Source organism: Pagrus major, chromosome 21 (assembly GCF_040436345.1).
Source record: "Pagrus major chromosome 21, Pma_NU_1.0".
Taxonomy (NCBI): Eukaryota; Metazoa; Chordata; class Actinopteri; order Spariformes; family Sparidae; genus Pagrus; species Pagrus major.
This window is the reverse complement of record NC_133235.1, coordinates 11,135,160-11,157,948: the sequence shown is the minus strand read 5'-3', so window position 1 is coordinate 11,157,948 and position 22,789 is coordinate 11,135,160. Positions and strand designations below refer to the sequence as shown.

Here is a 22,789-nt window from a genome sequence, read left to right as displayed (position 1 = left end):
GAGGAGCTTGATGAGTGGTTTAATTTTTATGCAGTAATTTGTGAAATGACACACATTGTGCAAATTAAAACTGTTGCATTGTTGCATCATTTTGTTACGAAACAGGTTGTTGCAAGTGGTAGAAAGTGACCTGCGGTAGTTTCGGCCGGTGGTTTCACCTCTTTTCAGAGCAAGAATCTTGCAGGACATGATGTACAGGGCGAGATTCCAACCTTGCCTCAGAGGCAGTAAGAAGCATTTCTATGTCGAGGTCACTAGAGGGAGCCCTCGCCCTCTACTCAACTCACATGCCCAGGTGCCTGAAAGATGATTTGAAACCACCATGGTCAGGCCACCAAACATCAGAGCTAGTGGCCTCTGACTTCACAGGGATCAATGACAGTGGGCACCTCCTTCATGAGCAAGGCTGTGCCCAAAGGTAAAAAAAATCCAAAATGACAGTAAGCCACGTGTTTTAAATGAATGAAATAGCAGGTCAAAGTTCAACCAGGCCTCTCTGCTGCCACATGTGGCTGGCAGTCAGAAGGGGTTATTTTTCTTCTGTAGTCTCCATTATCCACAGTATTCTGTAGATATCTACTGATTCTTAAAGCAGTTAAAGCTAAATATTCTCTTAGATCGTACCTTCAGTGAGTGGTTTTATCCTCAACACATCAAAAACCATGTTAGTGATGTTAACAGATTCTGTATCAAGCATTTAGGCTGTTATAGGGTCACCTTATCTACTTATTTACATAGTTTCGGAGCTTATAGGCTATGTAAACAGCACATGCATCCCCGTGAAGCAATGCCAACTGTACATAATTGAATACATTTTCCTACATTTGGCAAGCAACCTAGTTTAACATGCTTGACTCCATTCCTTGCTTGTGCCCAGGGCACACCAGCAGATTATTTTAAGGTTTAGAGGTTATTCTAAGGAAGTCAATTTAATATATCAACGTAATTAATAATAGACTACAGAACCACTTCATGTAGTTTATACATATTTGGGGAAAGTTTCAATGTAGACACAGATAAAGATTATCTCTACAACTCTTAATGATTGATGCTTTTTAGGCTGTAAAAAAAAAACTAAATCTACAGGTTATCAAGAAAGAAAATACATAAAAATAATATTAACTGAACATCTTTGAAAGTAATTTTCTCCTCATTTTCTAGTCATGTATCCATCTTCTATATTTTGATGTTGTACGCCTGTGTATACAACAGTTCCACATAGCAGGGCTGTAATCCCCCCTCATATTCAAATATGCCCAAAATGTCATATTTTCCAAGTGGTGTTGTCGTACCACAACAGAAGCAGTTGCTCCCCTGCTGAGGATCGATCCGATCAATGTCAAACACTGTCCTGTATCTCCATTTCATTCGTTTCACATGTATAAAAAAAGTGCAAAACTAGAACGTAATGAGTGATGCATAGGCTTTACCACTTTTGATTGTGAGTTTTTGTTTTTAAATGAAAATGATAATTTAATCATAAAGCGATTATTTCCCTGGGAGATTTGATCTCCCCGTCCCCGTCCATGTAAATCCACAGCTACAGCCTCGCCTCGTTGTGTTGTACATGATGTATTGGTGCCATCTTCTGGCTGAAAGAAAGCCCCACAGTATGAAAATACCACTGGTGATGTATTCAAGGCATGTTCATCGTCTTGGGATTCATTGAACGTGGTAATACCACCACTTAAGCCTGCATAGTAATCTACAGTGGGACTATAGTATTCATTCAATAGGCTTTCACAGAATATGTTGCAAAATGACTGTTTTTGCAGATAATTTACCCACCTGGGGAATATGTGAAATTTCAGTATTCATCACTAAGCTAGCAAGCGAGAGCATAGTATTTGTGACTGACATATTATTACTGCGCTCCAGTGAGAGGTCTACATAAATATATACTTGACTCCAAACCCAGTTGTTTAAACAATAAACACTCGGTGGACAAAGTGAGACATTATGAGGAAGAAGTTTATTGAGGAGCGATACAGAGACACCGAAAATAACAACTGATGCATTTCCCAGCTTAACATTATGCCCTCTGCTAAACAATGCCGTCTCACTACAACAGGTACCATTTTGTTGTTGTTGTTGGTCTTCAGCAGATTTTTTATTTATTATTTTTTTGTTCCACTTTTCCGATTCTCTTTCTACATTTAGCTTTGGCAATACAGAATTGTAATTCATGCCGGTAAGGCAGTCTAAATTAGAGAGAAGAGAGCATTTAGTGAATAGAGACACAGAGAACGATTAAAGCGCTAGGATCCTTGATGAGGTCTTTATAGTCCACAGGTACAGTATCTCCTTATCATTACCTATATACATCAGAACACAGTTTAGGCCCACATACACAATAACAAAGTGACAGAGAAGCACTTGAACATTGACGACAGCACCTTAAGCTCTGGCGCAGACGCTGACTTACAGACTGGCTTCAATGGTCGTGAGAGCAGAGGAAATAAGAGAGGTCAGACGAGTCGAGAGAAGAGAAAGAGCGCTAGTTTGTGATGTGCATGGAGTTGCATGTTTCAAACCTGAGAAAAAGGCTAAATGGAAACATGTAAATACATGTTCTTTGTTCGTTCACGAAGGAACAAAATACTTTATTATTTTTCTTTCAAGTGGCAAGTTCCATCGCACGTGTCAGCGTCTGTATCGGAGCTTAAGGCTGCGAGGGTCACAACTTGACCACCGATACAGCACAGGTGGACACCTATGACGGGGTTAAATGCGTTATTGAGGCTGTTTCCATATAGAGAGTACTGAAGGTGCTCCTCAGCCTTGCTATGTGTGTATGGCTGCTACTACAACACGGGAACAACTCACAAAAGTCCAACATTAAATTTTTACCCCCGGTGGGTTTTATGATTCATCATTAACAGCTTCGACCATGAAAACAAATACAACTGAAACGCCAACAAACGTGCAGACAAACGGCACATGCGCACGTGTTCCTCACACACACCCTTACGCACACATACACGGAGTTACTCGCGCACAAACACGCACGTACACACACATACTAAGATACAACTTCTGTTCCTAAGAGAACATTAAGCTGATAATTAACACTTAATGGGGCATTATACAATAAATTAATACAATACTAAATCATACTCAGCCTACATATAGGCAAATTAGTCCCTCCCCTGTATACACACACACAAAACACACGCACGCACACTCTACATACACACACTCCCATGCAATAAAAGCAGCTTATGTGCCATGCTGCATTTTGGAATGAGTAGGGCAGTACGACTGCTGAGCGTATCCTCATGTAGAAGCAGCAAGTGGGGGGAGTGGCTGACTCGGTGAGGGGTTTATGTGTGGTGGTGGGTGGATGGGGGTGTAGAGGTTCCAGGGACTGATACTGGGTAGTGGATCTGCTAAAGCAAACCTGGACCGAAGGCGAGCAACAAGCACACATACACATACACCACAAGACAAGTACCATACTGTACATAGATATATGGACATCGTCACCTGGCAGGAAATTGAGGGTCAAAGGGTCAGAGACTTCTGTGTCTGCACTAAGGAGAGACCAGGACAGCAGAGCCATGGCTGAGAGAGGAGAGGATGGAGGGGATGAAAGTGGGAGGTGATGGGGGTGTGTGGAAGCCCTTCAGATGTTTATGGTGGGGCTTGTCTTGTAGGAGATGGTGGAGGTCGCCGGCTTGAGAAGAGAAGAGAAGAGAAGAGAAGAGAAGAGAAGAGAAGAGAAGAGAAGAGAAGAGAAGAGATTAGTATTCAGTCTTCACACAAGTTTAACAGATGCTACAGTATGTTTAGAAAAATAAAATGAGTCTTCAAAGAACAAAATGGTGAAAAAAAACTTGTTCACACAAATGGTCAAAATTAAAAATGTAAAGATTCTTAAAAACAATAATGAGGTGTTAGACGAGAAGATCGGCTACTTAGCTTAGCTTAGCATAAAGATTCTGAGTGCTCCATAACTCCCTTTAAAACTTGCCGTTTTGTGTGTTACCGTGCTCTTACTTGCCAACCTTGAGACCCCAAAAATAGGGGGGATTTTAAAAACCGAAGCAAGACCCCTCAAGAGTCCTCAACTCAAAAAACTGACAATTTCACAGACTTTGTTTCCTGAATTCTGGTGACTTTAACAGAATGAAAATAAAATAATAGGTAAACTGTTACAGAAATGTAATGTTATATAATTAAGATTTTTTTGCCCCTGCCCCTTAGATGGTCTGTGTACACCACTGTCCTCTCGATGATGACTGCCGCAGTGGGACCCCCGTGATTAACAGGAATATCGACACAGCAGATTGCACAAAATGCCACATTCCTTTAAAACTATCGTAAGAAACAGGAATTATTTTCTTCACTGGAAATTTGCTTGAGTATTTCTTTCTCTTCTCTATGTCCTGAGTGTGTCTCACAAACTGAGGAGGACGAGGGGGGTGTTGTTTTACACTTTAGTCTTCGTACCGACTAAAAAAAAAGATACAAAGTGTTAATTTGTGAGCTTTAGAGGTTGGATGGAGCCAGACTTGTTGTTTGCTCCAGAATGCTCCATGTTCTTTAGTTTTCCATTATGTCGTTATATTCAATTATATGTGAAAAGATTCAATTTATTTGTTATTAATATGCAACATACACAACATCTTCCTAACAGAACAGTTATGTGAAGGCTGTGTTTACCTGGGGATGCTAGGAGGAGCCCTGTTAGGGCGGCTGGGAGCCTGAGGACTGTCAGCACTGTTATTAAAGGGCCCCAGGGGTCCTGGGCGGTTTGGTGGTGGCGGGGCCCCCCGGGGAGCCGGGCGCTGGCCTGAAGACATCCTCCTTGGGGCGGTGGGGCTGGCTGGAGGTGACCTGGAGAAAGGATATAGTATTGAATGTGGTTTTGTAGGAAAAGAGCTCATGTAGCAACAGTTTTTGTTCATATGATCAGTTCAATTCCAGCCACTTCACCTGCGACCACCTTGGCCTCCCATCCAGGATGTGTCAACAGGCGGAGGTACGGGGACAGTGATGGTGGATGTGGAGATATCACCGATGATGCCCAGCGCCTCCTTCAGGGCCTGGTGGGTCCTCAGCACCTCGTCCCTCCTCTGGGCCTGCTCCTGGGACTCGTCCATCAGGGCGTTCTGGTCACCTGCAGAGTATAGCTGGGCCAACAGCTCTGCATTGATGAACTCCTTCACCTAGTGGCAGGAAGAGGTGACACAGGATGGCGAGTCAGAATTGTGAGAATTATGGTCATTTTTTCACCATTATAGTCGTAGAATCTCTAATACAGTTAAAAAAAAAGCTTTCTTCAAACATCTGAAGGATCTTTTCTTACATTGTTGATCATGAGATGCATGATGGTCTTGGGCATGAGGTCCCGGATGCACTTGTTGACGATCGCCATGTAGGAGTCCACCAGGTTACGGATGGTCTCCACTTTACGCTCCAGCTGAGGGTCCATAGAGAAGTTATCTGAGGTGGAGGTGGTCTCACTCTCAACCTACAGAGGGAGACAGGAGAAATATAATGAGACAATGAGAGAGAGGTGCACGAGAAAAGAGGGGCCGACATTTACAAAAGAAAAATGGGTGCATTGTATGAATCTTTAAAGGTGCAATATGTAAGAATTTCAGTTGAAAACAGTCAAAAAATAACCAAAATTATCAAGAGAATGTGAAGAAATAACAGTCGACATAATGACAAATTGATGTCTATGTATTATTTTGCAGAGATATCTCGTGAAGTTAGCATAACCAGCTAGCCCCAGCCCATTCCGGCTCCTGTGCTAGCTGTGTAAACAATAACACTGCCCCAGTGCTTTGAGCTCCCAGTCTGCACTGCTAGCTGCACAGCTAACTGAGCTAACTAGCTAACAGCAGCTACAGTTAGCAAAAGTTAGTGGTTATGCTGTTGATATGCTGCCCCCTGTATGTTTTGAATATGAATTTGAAAGGATGCCAGTTCCTAAATAACGCACCTTTAATGCAGGATGCTTACATTCTTTTTGAAATAACAGCCCTCCTGTAAGTCCAAATTCATTTTCATCAAGTTTCAAAGGCAAAGGTAAGTAAAAATGACTATCTTGGAGGGGGGACAGGGAACCACAGCTCGTCATCCAGGAAGTAAAGGACCACAAGATCAGAGAACGAATGAGTTTACTCACCGTAGTGACCTTCTCAGGATAGACGCCAGCACGTAGGAGAGATGACTTCCAGCTTTCCACATCTTCCTGAGAGTCACAAGCCAACTCCAGGGTGCGATTATCCTTGTACACATTCCTGCACACCATGACACAGGGCAACATGCATTCATGAAAGTGAAAAAAACAAAACTGCTCAGATTCAACTCCATCAATTGTCAAAATATACAAAATACTGAAGAATATAAGTGTATTTAGTTAAAGGTGCAATATGTTAGATATTTAGTTTAAAACATTATAAAATTTACTAAAATTATCAACAGAGTTTAAAGAAATAACAGTTTGGATCTATGTACTGTGTTGCAGAGATATCTACTGAAGTTAGCATGCTAAGCAGGTAGCCCCTCACCACTTTGTCCCTCTGGTCCTACAGTAAACAGCGCCAACACTTCTCCAGTACTCTGAGCTCCCTGTCCAGGCAGAGTCAGCTACTACGACTAACAGCAGCTGTAGTTAGCAGAAGTTATGGCTTATTCTGATGATCTGTCGAGTATGAATTTTACAGGGGGCCAGTTCTTACATATTGCACCTTTAAATAAATATTATAATTTGATGTAACTACTATTTGATGTAACTTATCTGAAAATGATTGACATGAAGAAAATGTTACAAAAAGAGTTAGAGAAAATATTTAAACTCTAAGCATCTGGAAGTACTGACAGTATTGGGTAATGGGATATTTTATTGTTTAGCCCTTTTTTAGGTTTCGAGCCAAGAACTTCTTCAAATGGATGAATGAATTACAATAAAACTTTTTACAGGACGTTCCTCACCAATGACTCAAAGCTAGGGCCTGATATAAAACATTTTACATAGATTCACCCTGTTATGATTACAGTGCTGTCAGGGCTGTTTGTTTTCTCCTACATTGTTATCATCAACCTAATATTACAGCATTTTCATGTAATTCTGTTTTTCTAATTAACTGTTAAATGTTTAAAAATGTTATTTCATGCTATTATACTAATTTGTCGCAATTTTCGTATTTCCCTTACACAAAATACAAATGATAAACTCCATGAACTGAGCTGCATATCTACTGGAAATGGTTCCAGTTTGTCCCAGTCGTACATGCAAGCATACATACTGTACTAAACACATAATCTAAAACATATTTCAGCCGCTGCACCAGCACACGGGCCCTGAACTCTCTAACTCCGTCTGCAGCACGTGATTGTCGTCAAAAGTTCTATTTGGAACTAGAATCTCTTTTAAAAAGAGACGCAGAAATTTTAATTTGAAGATCTCACAGCTGACCTTGACTCCGTATTGAAAATACAGAATATGTGCTTGCTGGACATGAAACTCTTCTCCACATCGCGGACCTTCAGGTTGTCCAGAGGGAGCATGTACTTCTTCTCCTTCTCCTGAGAATGAGAAAAACAGAAGGGTACGGATCGTGAGCGCTCTCATGACTAATGCGATTTGCTCTGTTTGTTATTTTCTAAATCGTTGTGCAATCAAATTGCCGCAAAAAAAACCAGACAAGATCGTGTCCATAAGAGAAAGGTGAAATCAGGTTTTTAAAGAGGGAGGGGGGGGGGGGGGGGGTGAGCAAAGAGAAAAGGGGGTGACAGGAGAGAGGAGGAATGGGGGAGAAATGAGGGTGGGAGGTAGTGGGGGGTTGGGGTGGGGGGGGTAGAGAAGGGGGAAGAAGCAGAAACAGAGAAAGAGAAGGAGAGCACATGTGGAAGTCATTACAGTGTGGGTCAAGACACAGTCGTTCTTCACGGTGCGTTTTTTGCCGGGGAGAGCTGGTAGCTAAAGGCTGAGTAAAGAGCTGATATGTGTAAACACTGGACATCCAGAGAGGGAACTGCTCGAACACAACGTTCGTCTTCTGAGGTCGCGGCTGTGACACGACTCAAAAAGAGCCTGCGACGGATGCTCGGGCCGAAGCAGCTCTGCTCTCCTTTCCAACACTCCATCCCGGCCTCCATCTTTCTTAACTCTCTCCGTCTCTTTTCTTTTATCCCTCCCCCTCTATATTTTTTCAATATTTTTTCTTTCCATTCCAGAGGGGCCCACTTCCTGCCTGATTTTTTTTGAAGAAGGAGGGAGAGAGAGAGAGGGAGAGAGATTAAATGACAGCCTGGCGTTAAAACTCAACATCTGGTAGTGCTTAGCAGCACACAGAGAACCAGGGAAGGAGGGAGAAGTTAAAGAGACGGCGGGCTGAAGGAGGAGGAGGAGGAGGAGGAAGAGAGACCGAGAAGAAGCAGCGCAAAAGTGGATTTGCAAAAGATTTGCAGAAGAAAGCCCACATCTGGTCCGAAGGTCCGGAAAGTGGCGGTAGAAGGTCGCAGGTAAGAATTAAGGAGGATGAGGAGAGAGGGGAAAGAAGAGAAGACAAGAAAAGTCTGCACACTCTTCTGGGTTGTATTCCCCAAGGGGTCACTACGGCCCATATATGGTCACACGGGTCCCCTCCCTCTTCCTCTCTCTTCCTCTCCCTTTCTCACTCACTCACTCCCCCCCTCCGTCTCTCTCTTTCCCTCTTTTTTGTAATATCCCCTCCCTGAACGTGCAGCCAGTCTGTCCCAGTCGTCTGAGCGAATATGCCACGTCAAGGCTGGATACTCTTCATGGCCGGCGTGACCGAAACGGACCGCGAGGGGACCCAGAGCTCAAAACATCTACCAAAACAAATAAACACGCCAAGACAGAGACGTGCACCAGAGAGCGGCCAACATGGATGAGGCGACTCGCGGCTTTGAGGGGGTTTTCGATAAGACGGGGATCCTTGCTGGCAAAATGGAGAGGGGCGAAGGGAGGGCACAGAGCATCTGGAATGGCAGAAAAACAGCACTCAAGGCCTGGCTCTTAACTCCGGCTCCGTCCACCCAGTGTTCAGACTACCTGTTCATTGTCATACTGGTGTACAGTAGTCTGCACATTGGTTAGACTGGGCATGGACCCTCGTCTGTCAGTCTGTCTTTCTGTGTCGCTCTCTCTGTCTCTCTATTGGCATCCGAGATGTGTGTTTTAATTTTTTGCATCTGTTCCTTCCTTCTCGCCCTTTGCTATTCTCTGTATGTGATCTATATCCACCTGTATTAAGTGCATTCTAACACTCACCACTTCCTTTTCACTGCTTTTTGGAATAAACATACATCACCACTTTCCAACACTAACTGCAGATTTGACAACACAAAGTGTAAAAGAGAAAAAAAAAAAAAAAAAAAAAATCTAAATTCTAACAAGATTTGAAGCCAAAAGCTCACAAAATAGTGAGCTTTCATAATTTATAGCATGAATGAGTAAGTGTGCAGGCTGCTAGCCTGGTGCTCTGATGAAGATGTGGTCCACTGGAAGAGGGGGGGGAGGAGGAGGAGGAGGAGCGAGTGTGGCTGCAAAGCATCTAACACAGGCCAAAAAGGAACGAGGGCCAATCAATCAAGTGGAGTTTGAAAATACAGTCAGACACCTCCAGTGAAGTTATTTCTGTGGGTGGCCAGAATGGGGCTTGGAAGACTTGAGGCAAAGGAAAGGACACTGGTGTAAATTTCTGTGGTGTCAAATAACTGCAAGAGAAGTCGTAGGAAAAGTGTCCTGCAGATGGTGAAAGAAAGAAAGCACAAAGAAAATAACTACTGCTCAGTTAAATGAGACTTAGGAGAAGTTCTGTTGTTGGTTTTGAGGTGAAAATATGCGACTGTTCACTGTTTTCAGGAGGGATATTCTGCATTGTTCAGAGTCAAAACAGTGACTCATCATCATGAAGTGATAGCTCGGGGTGGGGGTGGGGGTGGGGGGGGTATTGATATTTAATAGAAGGGTTTCTCTCTGCTGAAACATTGGGGGCTGATGTTTGGATTAAAAACTTGTGATTTTCCTGCCAAGAATGCGAGCGGCTCCAAAGCAACTGCCAACCACACCAAGAGAGGGAGGAGGGTGCGCGAATGTGTGTATGTGCATCCGCACGTGTGCACATACATGCGTACGCGACTTCAGAAAGTTCACGGAGTGTAAAAACAGAAATATACAAGGCGAAGCTGCGGAGTCTATAATTTCCTATATTACCACACCAGCGTATCACATGACAATCTGTAGACCCAGCAGCGCTGTGCGGCCTGTGTGCCGTCTGAGTATGCTTTCATATATTTTGGGTGTCTGCGAGTGAACATTTGGTCGGGATTGGGACCGATCCAAATTTGCAAAAGAAGAGGCAAATGCCTGAACTCCCAGTGGAAAGAGGTGGGGAGGGAAGAAAGAGAGAAAAGAAGGGAAACTCCGAGACAAAAGGGAAAAATGAATGGAAAGAACGAGTGAATGACAGAACCACGGTCACATACGTAACTCGTACAGTAAACTGCTCCATCACTGCGGTGATCCCCTCTTAAACAAAGGCTAAATGCTCTCAGAGAGTAAATTGGACACAAGTTAAGTTGACCTACATTCAAGTGGAACCACACGTACAAATCTATTTTACAATCAAGCCTGGAGAAATCACTGTTGTCTACAGATTCTACTCTGTGTATCTGTTGGAGCTTCATCCTGGCAAGAGACTAAACAAGGTCCAATAAACAAACAACAGAGCAGCAGCAACACCGACTGGCTCAATGAGTTGCAGTGTGTCCGCCTATCTACACTTGCTGTGCAGAATATCTTCCAACCTGTACAGCAGGCACAGACAGGCAGATAGACGTCAGCCCGCCAAGTGAGCCAGCAGGACGGACCAAATGCTACATCCTGTCCATGCTGTCCTCTGTGTGTCATTGTTGGGCTTTCTGATGTATTATCAATGATAATGAGGACAAAAATAATAAAATTCTGATAAAAAAAAAAGAATTGTTCCAAAGACGTCCAAGTCATTTATCCAATGTTGGTATGTATGAAGTTATTTGCTTGTTCCACTCTGCACAACGTCAGACTGTCACCCATCAGTTTTAGTTGATTTATTTTTCTCTTTTTTTACAGTAAATTCTGATTTAAAAAGAGAATTAAAGGTGCACTGTGTAGTTTTTGGGAAGATATTTTAATCAGAAGAGAAAGATCTTCACTGACTGATTCTTTTAAGCCCAAACAAACTAAATAAACAACCTCTCTTCATTGTCATGACTGAATGAACTGAATAAACAAACTGACCTTAAAGGACAACACAACTTCATACTGTGTTCTGGGGACCTTATTTTCCTCTGAGAACAGCTTGTTTATTCAGTTTGTATTATGACCTCAAATTTGAGTTTGAATTTCATCTTCAAAACTACACAGCGCCCCTGTAAATCAGAACAGCAATACCATAAAGAATATTTACCCTTCTTACTCAGAGGACATTCAGATGATCTTAACATAAAGGTCTGAAATAGGAAATTAAAAAACAAATGGGGACAAGCCCACAAACCCTCAAAGTCCTGAAGAAGTCTGCTGTTTGAATTCAATCTATTAATTGGATACAATTAAATTAAATGCCAACTATTTTGATAATCGATAAATCGGTTGAAGTATTTTTTTGAGAAAAAAAAAACATTTTAAAAGCAAGATTCTCTGGTTCTAGCTCCTTTAAAGTGATTATGTCCTGTTTTCTTTACTCCTCTATGGCAGTGAATTGAATATCTTTGGGTTGTGGACAAAAACAAGACATTTAAGGACGCCATCTTGAGCTTTGGGAAACGCTGATTGACATTTTTCACAGTTTTCTGACATTTTATAAACCAAACAACTAATCGATTAATCAAGAATATATACGCCCTTCTGCTGTTTGTTTACAGAGTGTTTTTGTTCAAAGCAGTGACACTGCTCAAAAACAGTAGAGTTGCTGCTCGGAAAAGACAAAACAATTAGCCGAAAGACACTAAAACGCTCTGTAAAGTTGAGGGGAACTGCAAAGTCTGGTGAAAAGTCTCGATCTCTTTCACTTTACAGAGTCATTTGATCCATTGTCATTAGAGAAAATAGAGACAATAATATATAAACTTACCTCATCATCCTTGAACCAGGAGAGGCTCTCGGCGGTCAGCACAAACCAGTACTCTTTGGCTCCTCCCTTCATGATGCTGATGTTGTTGATGGTCAGCCAGCCTTTGCGGATGACCTGAGGGGAGGGTGAGGTGAGAAAGTCAGAAAAAGCTCTGATGCAAAAAAAGGTAAATAAAATAAAAACTCAGAAAACAAGAAGATAACAGGAGCTCTTCATCCACATTAATTTTGATGAATCAATCTGTGCACGTCATCGATGCATGAGTTGCGATGGGAATGTGTGTGAAGGTCGGGTTAGGTGTGTCTTTGTGACTCACTCAGAGCCTGGCATGTGACTGTGTGTCAGTGCGGTCTCATGCAAGCAACTGTGTTCACAACGTCACAAGCAGAGGCCCGTGTGAGCTCGTTACGTGGCCATTGTGTTAAGTGCCTCAAGCACACAATAAAGCGTGTGTCCGTGTGTTGTTGTGTGTGTGTTATCTGTGTTAGGTGTATTAACCCTACAAGCCCTACATAAACAGGCCTGTGGGCGCAGTGCCAAGTGATTATTAGGTTAGATTACTGTCAGTCTTGCACCGCCTAAGACCCACTAAGGAGGTTACCCAAATCATTACAAAGCCTTTCTGTCATAGGCGCAAATTAGAAAGCTGTTGTGCATAGATTCACACTTTCAGTCTAAAAGTTGATATTTCAAATGCCAAAACCAAGGAAAATTTTATTTCTATTTAGGTGGCAACCCCCTGTAGTCTGCAGACCTTGGTGGGTGGAGGGGGTGTTAGAGATTAAACGGTTAGATAGTAAACTCTTACAATCAGGCCTGATGCGGGAGGAGAGGAGGCCTGCAACAGGAAGGAATGTGGGGGATTTAGAAACCTGGTGGCACTAAAAAAATGGCAGCTTTTCTTGTGCAACTTGTCTATAAGAAAATGCCCCTGCCCACACACAGCCTGTCAGAGTGGGAAACGAGAAAATGACAGGTTTCTATGCAGCGGTGTGGCAGAGCGCCACACAATGGGCAGAAGTGTTACTGCAGGCACAAATGACATTGCAAACCATAACCCACAATGAGTGATACTCACCAACAGACACCCATAAGAGGGCAGCTGAGATTCTCACTAAGGGATGGGGATGAAATGCAAAGTGGCACCTTGATGACACAGGAGGGGTTCAAACAAAGGGAAATGTCTCAACAACAACACCAGTGATGATGGTGGCATAAAGTAATTGAACCCAAAGTGATTCTTTTACTCAGATAAAATCATAGAGAAGCAAACAAACCACTGTACACAACTGGTGCCCTGCTAAACATAATACAGCATGCATGACTTAAATATAAATCATAATAATAGAATCTAAGAAAACATAAGGTAAACATGTATATAACATAAAATGTGTGCAATGTGAAAGATGTACTGAAATGAAAGCGGATCAGATCTCTTTCATTTCAGCATCTCTATCTGCAGTAGCCACCCTGCTGCTGTGTGGACACGCCATCCTGCCTTGACCTTGTGCTCTGCTGTTCGTGTATGACAGACGAGACTTGACAAACGCTCACCTGATTTCCCGCTGAACTCTGGCTCTTATTAGTCTGACTGCTCCTCTGCTGCGCACTGCGGTGGAGAGACAACAACGCGGGGAGATGGCAGGAGAGACGGGATGACGGGGGAGAGAGGGGGAGAAAAACATGACAGGGGAAAAGGAGGTCTTAACATTTGTTTTTCACAAGCCTCACAATCGTAAATAATTTATCGCGGCGAGGCCGAGCTAATAGATGGAGTCTTTACTTAGCAAAGCCAATGAAGTCTTCGTGGTTAGTGTTGATGTAAGAGAGCTGGACGTCTATCAACAGCAGAACCTGGAAGACAACACAATAAACATGAAGTGAGTGTAACTTATTCTTAAACAAATACAGTAGTTTGTTTTTTTTACAGTAAATTAGATGAAAACATTGAGTCCTCTTTCTAATCTGTGCACTAAATACGTAGCTGCAGCCATTATATATTGTCATCATACAGACATGAAAGTGGTATCAATCTTCTCATCTAATTCTTGAACAGCAAATACGCATTTTTCCCAAATTGTTTCACTATGACGTGCACAAGCATTAACATCACATACAACACATTAATAACTTAGAAGTAGTTGTGAGCTAAGCTAGCCAGCATACATGTAGGTGAAAGTAGTCTGCAATTTAGGGGGCCCTAGCGAGCAATTTTGTCAGGCCCATGTCTGGAACCCATGAAATATGTAAATTTCCACCATGTTTTTAATTTTGTACCATGAGCTCTCGAGCACCATTTGCCCATCTTAAATGCAATTTATTCAAGCGAAAGAAAGAAAGAACAATAATAATAATAATAATAATAATAATAGTATTTATTTAGCCAAGTTTTAAAGCACTTGACATACAACTAAAAGATCTCTCCATATGAAGAAAAACTGACTGAGCTGTTTGCTTTGCATACATATCTGCGTATGCATGTCACAGATCTTCCCTCAAAAGCAAGTGTGTATCTCCATAATTACAAACTAATGAGTGTCACCTGGTCCTTGGCCCGACTCTCTCTGTCTCGGATGTGAGACGTCACGATTCTCTCTGTTTCCTCACGCAGCATTGGGAAGCATTCCAGCTGAAAACACATCACACAGCTTATCACTCATCACACATACTTACATTACACATTTCACTTTTAATCATCGACTATCCTCCCCTCCATTCTTCTTCCAAACCCCAGTAAAAACCACATGAACTACCTTGGTGGAGCACTGACGCACGGTGTTGATCAGTTCCTGGATGACCATGTCCACACACTTGACGCAGGGCCCCTTCAGCTTTATGATCTGCTTCTTCACGATGGCCTCAAACGCCATGTCTGGGGTGAAAAGTCCAGTCCTGAAACACACCAAGAGGAAGAGAAGAAGGATATAATTGTGATGAAATATGGATTCCCTTTTCAATGACGTCTATTTTTATCTTTAATTTGGTTCTTCCAGTAGTAACCATAGCCTTTATAGTGAACAGTCGGTGGCCGCTATAATAATAAAAGGGTTACTGCCAAAACCTTTTTTTTCATGGCAGATAGCGGCCCTGCTATTGTTTTTGGAGAGAATTCAGGCTGAAATGTGGTGTTTCTTTAAATGTCAGACTCTCTTTCACTTGGGTGGCAATTTTTTTCGCTATGGTGGCTAACCGCTGCTGAGTCAATATAGAAACACACGGAGAGGCTGAGCTAAAAGAAGAAAGAAAGAGGGACAGCATGCTCCTCCCTTGTTCATAAATCCCCACACAGACCATGTATTTTAGGCTGTTGGCAAACCAAATTAAAACCCTCTGTATTTTTACTTGTTATGATGTTTGCTACATCAACACTAATACATAAAACTGTCTTCAGACTGTGAATACATGCAGTCGTACCTTTATAATGTTAACAGGCAGAAAGAGGAGATTCACCCAATAGTGTATCTTAAATATTTGGAGGACTTTTTGGTGTAGAAAACAAAGGACGAATGTATTTTAGTTTGGCTGAAAGATTCCTACCTGATACCGTGGATGTTCTTGATGGCATAACTGATCTCCCGACGCATCTCCTTCTCATCACACTCCATCTGAGGGGAACAGAGAGGTGTAGTTTAGACAGGGGACACAGAGAGTGGAGTTGTAAAACTGTAAAAGATGAGACAGCATCAAGAGATACAAAGAATAATTACAATATAAAAAAAAGAAGGAAAATAGCCCCAAAAGCTGTGTTTGTACAATGAGTGTGAACAGGCACTGATAGTAGTGAAGCTGTTCAGGGATCATTCAAGAGACAATCAGTGAATCAGAGAACATGAGAGGCTGTTCTACAGTGTGCATGAGGAGATGGGAGGAAACATGATGAAGACAAAGAAAACAAAGGAGGAAACTGAGTGTAAAAAGTCATTTAGTCTAATATTCAACCTTCAAGATTTAGACAAGAAAAAAGTGTTAAAGAGTTTTATTATTCCAGTTGTTCCCTGCGCAGTTTCAGGAAAGTGTAACTATCTTTAAACAAGATACAGTCATGCAGATGCCTCTGTGCAATAGCTGTCAGTGAGGACTGAGGTCATTAACGCTGTTTTTTCTGTTAGCAAATGGGGGAGTTTGAATCAGCAGAGATCCATTATACTTAAATTTGACTGCCTTATGGTCAGAATTTTCTGAGGGTGTGTTTGAAAGACTTGGGCCCTCATTCATTTTAAAATCAGGACCACAGGCATCTGGTTAATGCACTTAGAAAAACACATGACATTAACACCCAATTTAAAGGGGGAGTAGGCGATTCTGGAGAACGATTGTTGATATTATTTCAACTCAACAGACAAACACACACAGCCTGCCTTCAGTGCTCCTTCAGAAGCTCCGCCCCCCAAATGCATGGATTGGACGCACATTGCCATGGCAACGACACTAACAACTGGGCCAGCTGAACAAAAAAATGGCCGAGTTCGGAGTGTCTGCTGCCCGGGGGTAGGTTAGCATCTGTGAGTAATGTTACACAGGTTCTGCCGAGAAATTACAAGGGAAAGAACGTGGGGTCTGCTGTGGCAAGTAAAAATGATACAGGGTGCCGCGGTAGCTCAGGTGGTAGAGCGCTCGACCCACAAACAGAGGCTTTGTCCTCGCTGCAGCGGCCCAGGGTTCGAGTGTGCAGCGCTTTGCCGCATGTCATCCCCCTTCTCATCACACTTCCTATCACCTCTAAGCTGTCCTGTCGAAATAAAGCCATAAAACAGCCACAGAAAAATATTCTGCCATTATTGGCATAATAAAAAAGATTTACATTTTTTTTATACAAAGTTGGCATGGTTATATCTCTTTCATATCTTTCATTACAATCATGGTGTATCTCCATTCCTCACGGGTGAGGATGCAGAAGAGTAACTGGCAGAGGAAGAGGAGGAGGGCAGAGTGCAACTGGTTCCTCTGTTGCTGACTGCTAGAATAGTGTTGTGTAGTACTGTCCAAGCAACAGTGTTTCCCATTTTCAGGCCCAAGGCTGCGAATGAACAGTAGATTTTTTTTTTTAAGCACGCACATAGCTAGAATTAATATCTACATTTATAGCCCTCTCCTAAATTAATATGCATTAATATGTCGGCACAACTGGCACACAGAGCGTGAGGAGATATTCACTCAGTTTGACAAAAAGTGTATTGTCTCAGACTCGCTGACTGCACCTTTAAGGAAAAACACCACTGGTATTTGAAAGAGGTCAAAAGTGCAGTATGTGCAATATATCACCTTGACCAGTTCAAAGGGGAAACGCTCGTGAAAGATTCGGTTGATTTTGGCTCCACCAGACAGCTCCACGGTGTCCACCTGATCCCCTGAACCCTCGATCCTTTTCTCAAAGTCCACAGAGAACTGCTGCACCATCCTGAAACAACGGACAGAGTGCAATAAATAAAAGCCAAGCAACGATGTCTGACCTCTCGGACATAAGCCGATAAGCAACGGTTGCCAAGTAGGAAGGTATCATTTTTACGGAAGTGAGATGTTTTTGCACGACGCTCATTTTTTATGAACTGAATCTAATGTAAATGCTCTTGTTGTGAGCAAACTGGGGTACTGACTGCAACAGCTGCTTTGTTTTGCGGGACGGGTCATCAGGTCGGTATCCCCGGTATTCCTCGGCCTCCTTGTCCAGAGCCAACAGCTGGGACTGCAGCTTGCTACGGAACCCTGGCAGCGTGTCCCGGATATGGTTGGTCAGTTGCTATGGAGACACAAAGCCGGAAAAATGACAATCGCATAGGAGCACCGTTCACACAGTAACAATGCCGAAAAAATGTGGAATCCACGCCTGAGTGAAATGATAAATTATTACAAGCTGAACTAGAAAGAGAGTGCGTTTTCCACCTACTGACACTCACCCACGTTGGCTTGCCGTACAATGGAAGTGAAAAAAAGTCTACCCTCGTATTAATTATGTAAAGTGCGCTGTGGGAAAGCACTACGAGTAAATCTAGGATCACCTCGTTGAGCACTCTCTGCAGCCGTGGGGTGCCCATCTTGTCAGCCATGTGCCTGTACGACGGGTGGGACAAGAAGAACTTCCTCTCAGCCTCCAGAGCCGCCTTGATATCTTTCTTCCCATCGATGTCTTTCTGACTGCGATTCACCACTCCGATATAACCTGGGAATGAATAAACAGGGGCGCAAACGGAGAGAGAAATAATGAATGATAATCCCAGCAGAGAAAGGCAGCAGTGGCACGAGCAAGATAAACAGAAAAAACAAGCAGTGGAAGAGGAAAGAAGGTAGGATGAGGACAGAGATATTGGACAAAAGAGAAAGAGAAAGTAGAAGAGCCAAAAGAAATGTGTCTGGCTCAGCTCACTGTGCTGTGCAACACACACCTCTTCGTAGCGGCAGCAGTTTGTTCTCCAGTACATCTCGAGCGTCTGTGCCCTCGTCCATCAAATCCAGTTTGGTGATCACTCCAATAGTCCTCATACCTTTAAAAGGGTTCAAAAAGAGCAAAGCAAGGATGTAAAAATGCTTTCTGGAAGTTTGAAGGCACAATTTATACGCTGGTTAATCGCTTTGGTCCCTTTTCTAAGCAAATGCAACAACTTCTGGTACCATCTTCTTCATTGTGAGTATTTTCTGCTGTTTCATATCATCGTAAACTGAATGTTTTGGTGTCAAACTGTTGTTTCGTTCTTCTTTCTTCATCGTTACTCTGATTTGATTCCATTTCCTTTAACTCACTCTCCTTGTCTGATGTCATTCATCCCTCCCGCAAGGTTATTTAGTCCAAGTCCTCCTCTGTCTGGCTAATTCTATCCTCTTCTCCTCTCCTGTGTCCTCCTCTCCTGTCTGAAGGTCAAACTCTTTGGGCATTGAATTAATTTGATTTCTTTCTCCTTTCTTACCCTTCGTATTTATCCCAGTGTCTTTTTTTCTTTCTCCTGGATTTTCTCTTCTTACGTCTCGCCATTTATCTTTTGACGCCACCCTTATCCTCCATTTTCCCCTGCTCTCAGCCCCTTGTTTCTAATAATAATGTGACACTTGATCGATCCCTTTAGGGATATTCTGTTTCCACAATCAGAGAGGTCAAAGGACAAGGTCAGACACTGAGCACCATCCCTGCAGCTGATACAGATTTGATGTGTTCGCCTCGCCAATCGTTCAAATGCATTCATTCCTCTTTCCACATCTCTCCTGCAGGCTCCTTCACTCCCACTGCCCTTACCCTGAGGATCGACGTCCTTTGCGAGTTTGAGAGCGTCAGAGTTGGCCAGGTCAGTGTTGGCCGGAGTGACGGCCAGGATCAGGCAGCTTTCTCTGCAGATGAACTGCATAATCATGTCCCTAATCTGCTGCTCGATGTCCACGGGCTGGTCCCCGACCGGCACCTTGGTGATCCCCGGCAGGTCGATGAGAGTCAGGTTCAGCACTGCACAGTCAGAGGAATGCAAAATAAGAAGAACGAGCCATACTACTGTGACATTTTGTTAGCCGGAGAGGGATTTTATTTACATTTTTTCATCCTCTTCAACATTGCCCTCTAAAACAGGAAAAAATAAATACGTTAACAATCAGAAGTGTATTTACACACAAAGAAGCTGAAAATAATATATAAAAATCCACATAACAGTTAGTCTTTAAACTGATGATGATAAATTCATCAATGAGTTGTTTATCAGGCCTTTTCCAAGTTCTTAGGAACTAGCTAGCTTCAAACTAGCATTACAATGGTGTTGCACCATTAAAACTTCATGGATGTCTTTGTTTGGATTGCTAGATTTCCGAATATAGCTTCAGGGGGACAAGCTATATGCTCACCAAGCTATCTTACAACCCTTTGTTAATGTAGATATTAGTTTGCTAGTTACTTAGTTCATAGTTTTAATGTAGTTGAGTAGGACAGGAAAATGTCTGACTATGCTAGCCTTGAGGCGGAGGTGGTAGCTCCTCCTCCATTGTTGAGAGGCAAGAGCGATAAAATAGTAGCTGGTTGAAGTAAAACATTACCAGGTCTCTGTATCATTTATAAAATCATTTTTCTAGTTATTAGTATTTAAATAACATAACGTGGTGGGTCAGTTTTCCTCCTTTCCTCCCGAATTTCACAAGCCGCCACTGAGCCAAACCAACAACATCTGGTCAGTTAAGCTAACGCTATTAGCATTCTGTTTTGTAAGTTAGGATTTACATTATTATCAAACAGCATTTAAATCTAGTATGGGTTAGATACGTTGGCCATATTCCTTAACTAAGTTACCTCTACTGCTCTTCGTCCTGAACAGCGTACACGTTAGCAAGCAAGCTTCATCATTTGGTTTCCATTAGCTAGCCTACACAACAGTTAGCACAACTGGCAGCTTGTTGGTGTAAATATCAAAGCTGACACGTACGTCCAACAATGTTTGTGTTTTATAACTTGTTGTAATTTAGTGAATGTGTAAGCTTAATCTCCATTTAGTAACCGTTGTACATCATAAGTATATGCTAAGGGCTAATAGCAGTAAGCTAATGCCAAACAACTCACAGTATCAGTTTAAATGGAGCTTAAGTGGCAAAGGATCACAGATGGTAAAAAGCTGATTAGTTAGTCCACCATTTCAAATTCAATTCACGTCAAGGCTCTGGTTATTCACTTTAACAGTGCAAACAATCAGGACGTTAGTATAGCCTCAGTATGGTGTGTTTGAATATGAATGAACCAATTTTTTAAAAAGCAATTAGTCCAAAGAGAAGGAATATGATGACTCACAGCTTCTCACAGTCTACTTTGATTCAGAAGTGTTATTGCGTGATGTCACCCGACAAGGTGAGCTGAGTTACGGCTTCATACCGTGAGGGGAGTAAACCCGCAGGTTGATGGGGACGGGAGATATGCCTTTGTTGGCCCCCGTGATGCGGTCCGTCTCTGCCTCGATCTCTTGGCGAATCTCGTCGAAATCCGTGAACTTCTTCCCTTTGCAGTGGAGGAATTCGCCCCATTCTGAGAGGATGCAAATGAAGAATACAGAAGTGAGATTAGTGGTGGCTGTGCTCCGTCTGTATGAAGAGGAAAATAATGCCAGTGTGAGAGGGAAAAAAAGCCAGGGAGAAAAAAGCAGTCACATTTAAAACAGGGAGAGGGGGAGGCCGCATTTGAGCGTGTGTGTGTATGTGTGTGTATGTGTGTGCATGCTGGCATGTGTGGGTGTGTAATGTGTGTGCGCCCACCTGCAGTGGCACTGATAAGCTGCAGAACCAGGGGCCTGCGGGTGACAATACCAGATCCACGGGGCAGAAAGTCCCTAAGGAAAGACATTGCTCATTATATTTAACCATCCCCAATGTAAACATGTATCATAGAGTGCAGGGCTGGTTATATGGGGCATAATGATATCTTCATCTGGAGGCTTTTTGTCTTTTTAACTCTTGAAAGGCACATTTCTTATAATTGCAGCCTATATAATGGCATGCCAGCTTCTGTACAGCCTTCAATGTCACTCATCTGGTATGCTATAAGCCAGTTCAACACAGTGTGAGTGTAGTGGGTGCCATTTTAAAACAACAGCTCCTGTAGCTTTCAGCTGCTGCTGCAACAAAGTGCTCAAAATGAAGAGCTGCACTGCTCTCAATTAAAAACGATGACATGGCCTGATGGGTTCCACACCAGCTCATCTTGTCCACTAGTCATGGCAGCCATCATGCCAACCCTCACGTGCTACAGGTCTGCTCTGAGAAACCTTATTAACACATATCGACCCTAGGAACTCCCTCAAGTGGGCCGAGTTAAAAAAAGACCAGCCCACCGCTTGTCCATTCAGCGCTGTGCAGAGCCAGTTCTGGACAGATGGACCATTACTCAGCATCACGACTCTCAATGAGGCTGGAACAGGACAAATCAATGCGTCCATCTGGAACTGCACATGTTTGTTAGACACAAACTACTTGGTCACACTGAAGACAATCTAGTTAATGGCCTGTGACTGCGTCTTCTTGAAATGGCGATCAAGAGGTCCACAAAGTCGGTGAAGAGACAGATTGAAAAAAGAGCGTCTTAAAGCATCTTTTATCTGACCTTTCCTACTCTTGTCTTCGAGACCCCCAGCTTATGAAACATTTCCTGCCAAACATTCAGAGTCTACAGCCTTACTCAGACAACCCTTAGGACGTAATCACAAATAACCCTGATGACATCATCAAGGTTACTTACTCAGACATTCGAGAGCTCCCTCCAGAGCCGCAGAAAACAAACTGATGTCACAGGCTGAGTGCTGACGAATAAACTGACCTTTATGTGTCAAAGGGACGGAGTGACCCTTTAATTTGTTACATAGTACATCACCTGGTGCAGCCACGGCACAGCGAATGAAATGCAACAATAAATGAATCAATTTTGAGAGTTAATGTTTCAGAAAATTCTGAGATTAAAGGGGCAATACGTACAAATTTGTGTTTAAAAACATTCAAAAATTAAAAATCATCAACAGAATGTGAAGAAATAAGAGTGACATCATATCAAAGATATGTGCTTTCGAGATATCTGCTGAAGTTAGCATGCTAACCAGCCGGCTCTGGCCTGTCCTTTTTCATAATACGAGCTCCCAGTCCGGACCACTACCTGCAAGGCAAACTGAGCTAACAACTAACAGCAGCTACAGTTAGCAGCAGTTAGCGGTCACTCTGTATTAAGTGCTACTTAAAGGAGCACTGTGTAAGAAGTG

General features: G+C 42.8%; 1 protein-coding gene across 1 annotated transcript in view; it reads right to left on the bottom strand.

Annotated features, from left to right (window-relative positions):
- Positions 1-3,633: 3,633 nt before the first annotated feature.
- The window catches only part of LOC141016577 (dynamin-1-like), a 20,503-nt gene continuing 1,347 nt past the window's right edge, over positions 3,634-22,789 (bottom strand). The window contains exons 2-20 of the mRNA XM_073491033.1: positions 21,300-21,373; positions 20,923-21,072; positions 19,318-19,521; positions 18,476-18,574; positions 18,092-18,252; positions 17,690-17,832; positions 17,358-17,493; positions 15,633-15,700; positions 14,849-14,987; positions 14,638-14,724; positions 13,879-13,949; positions 13,650-13,704; positions 12,096-12,209; positions 7,433-7,542; positions 6,140-6,254; positions 5,312-5,476; positions 4,939-5,171; positions 4,666-4,839; positions 3,634-3,676 (exon numbers count right to left, since the gene is read on the bottom strand). Of these exons, the coding sequence (XP_073347134.1) occupies positions 3,634-3,676; positions 4,666-4,839; positions 4,939-5,171; positions 5,312-5,476; positions 6,140-6,254; positions 7,433-7,542; positions 12,096-12,209; positions 13,650-13,704; positions 13,879-13,949; positions 14,638-14,724; positions 14,849-14,987; positions 15,633-15,700; positions 17,358-17,493; positions 17,690-17,832; positions 18,092-18,252; positions 18,476-18,574; positions 19,318-19,521; positions 20,923-21,072; positions 21,300-21,373 (2,341 nt within the window). The remainder of the gene's footprint in view (positions 3,677-4,665; positions 4,840-4,938; positions 5,172-5,311; positions 5,477-6,139; positions 6,255-7,432; positions 7,543-12,095; positions 12,210-13,649; positions 13,705-13,878; positions 13,950-14,637; positions 14,725-14,848; positions 14,988-15,632; positions 15,701-17,357; positions 17,494-17,689; positions 17,833-18,091; positions 18,253-18,475; positions 18,575-19,317; positions 19,522-20,922; positions 21,073-21,299; positions 21,374-22,789) is intronic.